This window comes from Echinops telfairi, unplaced genomic scaffold (assembly GCF_000313985.2).
Source record: "Echinops telfairi isolate 266 unplaced genomic scaffold, ASM31398v2 ScPeMD7_7;HRSCAF=31, whole genome shotgun sequence".
In the NCBI taxonomy this organism is placed as follows: domain Eukaryota; kingdom Metazoa; phylum Chordata; class Mammalia; order Afrosoricida; family Tenrecidae; genus Echinops; species Echinops telfairi.
In genome coordinates, this window is record NW_022103904.1 from 4,208,530 (window position 1) to 4,215,474 (window position 6,945).

Consider the following 6,945-nt stretch of genomic DNA (forward strand, 5'->3'; position numbering starts at 1 on the left):
ACACCACACAGAGTTACTCTTCTTGGTTTCTGTACATTTTGGCTTACACGAAACAGCAATACCTTTTTTCTCACCCTTACCACCCGAAAGTCCCTTGGTGAGTTGATTTCAGGTGTTAAGACATGCCTAAGGTCAAGGCCTTACTGAAATGACATCTCTCTCTCTTTTTTAACCACTTTATTAGGAGTTAATCCACACTGCACACCATTCCATAGTTCAGTCATATCAAGCAGTGTTGTACAATTGCTTTCACATTCAGTTTCAAAACATTTTCTTCTTTCTTGGGCTCCTTGATATCAGTAATGCACCCCCCTTACCCCTGCCAGCAATATCCCCAGTAACCCTTATTCTAGTTATTGTCTATAGATTCACCCATCCTGAGTTTCATATATTGAAAAATGGAAAAATATATAACAGAAAGTCAAGAAGGCTACCAAAACATGATAAAAATACACCACAGATAAATCCAGGGTAAACAAAAAAACCACCCCAGAGAATACTGAAAACCAAATCAAACACAAAATGTATCAAAATGGAGATCAAATGACATGGTTTTAACCATTCAAGTCAGATTTATCATTTTAATCTACTAGAATCATCTCTCCAATCCTCTCTGTCTGATAACCAGGTTATTTCCATCCTTCATAACCATAACCATAATTGAAATGAGATCTCTTTTCAGCAGACCCCCTTACATTTGCCCTCAGGCACTGTAGACCAGTGTTAAAGTGGAAGTGACAATGCTCTTTGTAGCTCCTGCCTCTACCTTCAGGGAAGGAGAAGAGCGGAGTAAATAGTTAAGACATTTGGCTGCTAACTCCAAGGATGGAGTTTCAAATCCACCTAGTAGTGCCTTAAAGACAGGCCTGTCAATCTACTTCTGAAAAATCCACCTGCATCAGAGTATAGTTTCTACTCTAACATATTAGGCTACCATGAGCCAGAGTCAATTCTGCAGCAACTGGTTAGTGGATAGGGAACTTTAGGGAAAGGGGTGGGTGAGTACCCCACTCTTCTACTACAAATGGGCTGCTAAGACATGTAGTAGGGGGCAGAAAAATGCTATTGATATTTGAGGAAAAAAGAAGTCTCACTCATAGCTTTCTACCTAACTTGTTTCATAATCATCTTCATGTCTCACTTTGAGCTTGGAAGGATCCAGAGAGCAAAATTGCATGGTGCCTTCTGAGCACACGATCTGCACTGAGGATTACAGCCAGGCTGGGACAGAGGAGGGACAGAAGATCTACTCTATAAGCAAGTGTTGCTAGCACCTCCAGGGAGTCTTCCAGGGCTCTTGAAGGCTGGGACCCCAACTCTTACCTCACCAACCATTTTCACATCTTCTCGCCCATACCAATCAGGTTCATAGACTTCATGGAGGGATTCAGTGAGCTTCATTGAGGCCTCCTGCATGCCTGGCATTGGATAAGAAAAATATCTGGTTATATTGGGAAGTGAGAGAAAAATCAGGAGAAATCAGTAAAATCAGATGAAGGCAAAGTCTTTATCATCACATCTTTCCCCGACAGTCTCCAAGGATCTTCTGACCATGTTGTGCATTTTGTTATTTACATGAGACAGTGTGTCTGAGAAAAATTTGTCACACATTCCTTTCTGAAAGCAATAAAAACTCATAATGATGGGTTATGCTCTGTATGTGATCACTTGCTAAGTGGCATCAAACCATAAAATTATGATAAGATTAACCCTGATTTTAAATATGAGTAAAAAATTTTAGACGCAGGTAGAACCAAAATCAATCGGGGTTTCAAGCATAAACTTTTGAAGGGGCCTAAGTGCTTTTAAACACATTTCAAGACAACAGTGAAAATGATTTTCTTTTCCCAGTAGTCTTAAAAGCTATGAATACAATTTTAAGTTGGAAATCCCAGAATAGTTAAAGTTCATTAAGCATGTGGATCAGAACTTTCGATAAAAAACGCTTACCACAGAATGTGTTTAGTGATAGTAGAGAAATTATAGTTTCTGAGTATAACACGGTAATATAAAAAAGTATCATCAAGTCTTTTTAGCCCCAATTCTCCTTTCAAAAAGGGGAGAAATAGTGAACATAAAAGTGCCAAATTGTAATAAGACAGCTCATGGTTAAGATGCACTCTTCAGCTGGTAACCATGAGAAAACACCTTCCCATCCCAGACTTTCCCTGTCAACTCTAAAGTGAGACATGAACCTGTGAAACTCTGGACACATTTATATCATATCAACTGTTCCAGTTCATGTGCTATTGTATATAACAGAACTAAATTTGCCGAGTCTTGCACCAATTTCATGATCTTTGATGTGGTCAAGCCCATTATCGTAGCTGTTGGGTCAATTCAGGAGCCCTTGCAGGTTCAATGGCAGGCTGCTAACTGCAAGCTTGGCAGTTTGAAACCACAAGCCACTCTGTTAGAGACAGATGAGTCTGGCGGCGCCCTTAAAGACTTACAGCTCAGAAACTGTGGACAGCTCTCCTCTGCGTTCCCGGGTGTCTGCGAGTCAAAATCAATGCGACAGAGTAGGTACGTGGGTCAATTCATCTCCTGGAAAGTTTTTGTTTTTCACGGCCTTTCTAACTTAAGAAACAGGATGTCCTTTTAGCAACTAATGTTTCCTAGGGACACATTCAAAGTTTGCAAGAGGCAGTCTTACAATCCTAGCACTTAAGGAGCCGCCTGATCAATACATAAATCTATACTACTTGAGGCTAACAGCACTATAACATATGCCTGTACAAAGCTTATCTGGCACATATTTTCTCTGTAGGGCACATAACAGCCTGCTCGGGGTACTAGTCGCTACTTGTACACTATGCTTAAGGGCCATTTTAAACCGTGAAATCAAACCGTGAAACCAAAAGCACCAAAATGGCACCAAACTTATCCTGGAAAGGACACATGCTCAGAGCATGAGAGCTGAAGCGAGAAGGCAGGGTGTCACCTGGCTCAGCCTCAGCCGGGAACCTGCACATGAGGCAATGCGATTTGCAGGAGGTTGCGGTGGTTTACTGTATGTCTACAAATGGTCATGACATTTTGTATTCATTTGGAGCTGGAAATTAATTTTACCAAGTAGGCAAATTTGCAAACATGTAATCAGTGAATGATAAGTAGGAACTGTGATTTCATTCAGAGATCAAAAGCTTGTGAGCGAAAAGGGCAAAAGCAAAGATAGCTGAAGTGATAAAGCATATCCTTGAAGCAGATGTACTAAGGTAATATGTAATTTGGTACTTCAAGATACTTTGTCACTCTATAAGCACAGAACACCCCTCATCTCCTTTTCCTGCTGTAGATAGATATTTTGTCTTTGAAGAATAGTTTGAATGTGTTTTCAGGGCTACAACTAGAGGTCCCAAAACCCAAACACTAAACTCATTACCAGTAAGTTGATTCATACTCATAGGGATCTTATAGGGCAGGGTAGAACTACCCCTGGGGGGTTTTGAGATTGTACCTCTTTATGGGAGTAGTAAACCTCATCTGTCTCCTGGGGAGAGGCTGGTGGTTTCAAACTGCTGACCTTGCAGTTAGAATAAGGTGACCAGACGTCCCGCTTTTGGCGGGACAGTCCTGATTTAAAACGTCCCGCAGCGTTTTTTTAAAGTCCCGATTTTTTGGAAAGAATGCACAACAAGCTAGGAAATGGTCTATTTGGTCCATATAGACCAAATTTTTAATCAAGAACCCCCCCCACCCTCCCTCCGGTCAATGGTGCCCCGCTTTACCAATGTTAAAATCTGGTCACATTAAAGCAGCCCTGTGTATAACCCATTATACCATGAGGGATTCTAACAAGGAGTAAGAAAGAAAAAAAAACAGTGATGACTCCAGAAGTCTCTGCAGATTCTCAAGTAATTAGAATACAGTGAAAGTAGAAACAGCTCAAAATGATGTAAACACCTGCTTCACCCACCCAGCACTCTGAGGGGGAAAAGACAAGCTAAAATCCAAGTTAGATTCAAAGTAATTTGGCAGCGTAAAAGTAGACTACTAAATTCTGCCTCTGGCATTTAATGATACCTATTATCCACTGTTTTTAAAATTATTAATCATGTCATTGCGGGCCTCTTTCAAAACTTATAACAATCCATTATTCAATTTTATTGAGCACACTTGTACATATGTTGCCATCAACATTTCCTAAACATTTTCTTTCTATTTGAGCCCTTGGTATCAGCTCCTCTTTTTTCCCCTCCTTTCCCCACCCTCCCTCCCTTGTGAATCCTTGATCAAATATATATCATTATTATCTCCTATCTATCCACTCATTTTTAAAAAATATTAGTGATTTCTAAAACAGCATCTTATAATAGAAAAATTATTATTTTACTGTTGGGTGGAATGAACCACTTCCTTCTCTTCAAATGTTTGGACTTCCGCTAAGACATTTATTGTAATATCCTCTATTTCATCTCGCAACCAAATTGTGAACTTATATTTTTTTATCCTCTAAGATTGTTACATAGATTGAACTGCTACACAAGTTATATTTTTTAGAACAGCTTGAGAATGTGCTTTACTTCAAAGTATAATACCAGTTACAATATAATATAACAGCGGCAGCCACTATTTTCAAACTATTAAAAAAAACCTGAAATCTTAAAAGTATCATGTAGGTTTGTAGCTGTATGATTGAAATCTTGTAAGTATCATGCAGCTCCCTATTGTTTGTGTAAGAGACTGTTTAACAAGACAGTCATTGGAAAGCAAGAAAGGACATCTTTTTTCTAGAGTCTCAAGGATGAAGTCAGTCACAGCAGCAAGTACAGAGGGGGACATAGGCATAATGTGAGGTAGCGCAGTAACAGCAAACAATATTACTTAAATGCCATGCTTACATATGATACTTACACATCAACACTACTTACATACCATAAATCCCACGCAACTATGGAGGTGGGCATTGCTGCCGGCCTGACAAATGGCCACCACGCACACAGTGGAACAAAATGCTGCCCAGCCAGCTACACCGATGGCAGAGCTAGCATATCACTGTGATCCCTAGGGCTGTCAGGGATGGATCTTTCAGAATGACATCACCAGGCCGTCCTTCCGAGGATACCTTAGTGTAGAAGCTTCTCTGAAACCCCCTCATAGCAACATGGAGCCACTCACCAACATGGGTGGTGGCCGCACATGAGGTTCAGTGGCAAGGAGTGGAAGCCAGGTCTCCCACACGAAGAGCAATCATTCTACCACTGAACCACCGCTGTCACACATAATTACCATACTAATTCAACCACAGGTGCAGGTCACTGAGAACGGGGTTCCCTGACGTGAGCACTAAGAAGATTCAAGGGAGCTGCAAAAGCAGATATCTGCAATTTATCCTCAATTATGGGCTATAGGACACGTGTTTGTAATTGCCAGAAAGGTGATTTTATTTTTTCCTGGAAAGGGAGTAGGCCAAATAAATTGGGGAACCTAGGGTTTAGAGAAAAGATCTCGAGTGTTTATCATCACCCCCATGTCAGCCATCCAATACCCCGCAAGCCAATGACACTTGGCTTTAAATTCCTACTGGTTCTCTCCACTTCCATAGCCTACAAGTACCTCCCACTTCACACTTCCAAAGCAAACGCACAACCTGCCTATCCCCGCCTGCTCCTCCTCCATTGCTACTCCTCAGGAGTGCCACCTGGAGGCTATCCCGGCTTCTTCCTTCCACACTGAAATTTCTACCAATATATAAGGGTAAGTCAAGATATTGCTGCTACGGTTCTAGTTCATGCCTTCATGGGTTTATTCCAAATGAAACTTGTTTAAACATGCTCTGTGACCAGTGGGTGGCTGCAAACAGATTCTCACAGTAATACACTTATCTTAGTCTCGTTAGGGTGCTTTCAACGACAACAACAACAAAAAAGGTCCATTCCATACAGTGGCTTCCAAGAGGATGTGTTAGGTAAGTTAAATTCAATGAAGTGCTTCACAAAAATCAGCCATAGAAAGCCCTATGGAGAACAGTTCTACTCTGAAACACAAGGTGGTCATGAGCCATGATCAACTCTTTGGCAGTAATTGGATGGTTCTAATAGGCATTCTTGCCAGTAGTTGTTTTATCTAGTCTGAAGGTCACATAACCACAATAACTTAATTTTTTAAAATGTCGATCTGATGATATGGTTTCCCCTCTTTTTGATAATAAGTTGATGACTCTCCATTGACAGAATAAAACCCAAATGTCCTAAAATAATGCATAAAGCAATTCGTTATACCGATGATGTCTATTTAATATGCACTACTGCCAGATTAACTCCTTATTTGCAACGCACTTGTCTTCTTGTTCCCTAAAGAGCCAAATGCTTCCTCCTGCTTCCAGACCCCTTGAACATGTTGCTTCTTCTACCTATAATGTGCTTCCAGCATCAACCTCTTTCTCTGCCATACCTTATCAACCTGTGTCCCCTTCCTGGGCCCATGCCACTGTGAGTTCCTTTGAAGGCCCATTCCTGACCCTGTCTCTTGACCCTCCTGAAGCCGAGGTGGGGATAAGGGGACTGACCTCTGTTATGGCAAAACACATACTTCTTTTAATACGGGTATTACTATGCATCTCTGGCTTTTTGTTTCTTTAACTATCACCCCGTCGCCATAGTGAGTGCCCTGAAAACAGGTACAATATCTTGCTTAGTTCCGCATCCCTAGTTCCTAGAGCAGGACTGGGTACATAATGGTGTTTGATGAGAGATTTGTTGCTAAGGTCAATGTGAGCCTAAGATCTACCTCAAAAAAGGTAAATATAGAATTATCATATAATCCAGAAACTACACTTCTAGGCATATACCCAAACAATTGAAAGCAGAAAGACAAAGCTGTGTGAATGCTAATGTTCAGTGCAGCTTAGTCACAATGGGCAGAAAATGAAACTTTCTAACATTGATTCCCCCGATGAATGGGTACACACATTGATTCCCCAGAGGAATGGATAGACATGCA

At 40.9% G+C, this 6,945-nt stretch overlaps 1 protein-coding gene across 1 annotated transcript in view; it reads right to left on the minus strand.

Annotated features, from left to right (window-relative positions):
- AMPH (amphiphysin) overlaps window positions 1-6,945 on the minus strand; it is a 147,718-nt gene that overhangs the window by 95,775 nt on the left and 44,998 nt on the right. The window contains exon 4 of the mRNA XM_045286282.1: window positions 1,324-1,418. Coding sequence (XP_045142217.1) covers window positions 1,324-1,418 — 95 coding nt within the window. The remainder of the gene's footprint in view (window positions 1-1,323; window positions 1,419-6,945) is intronic.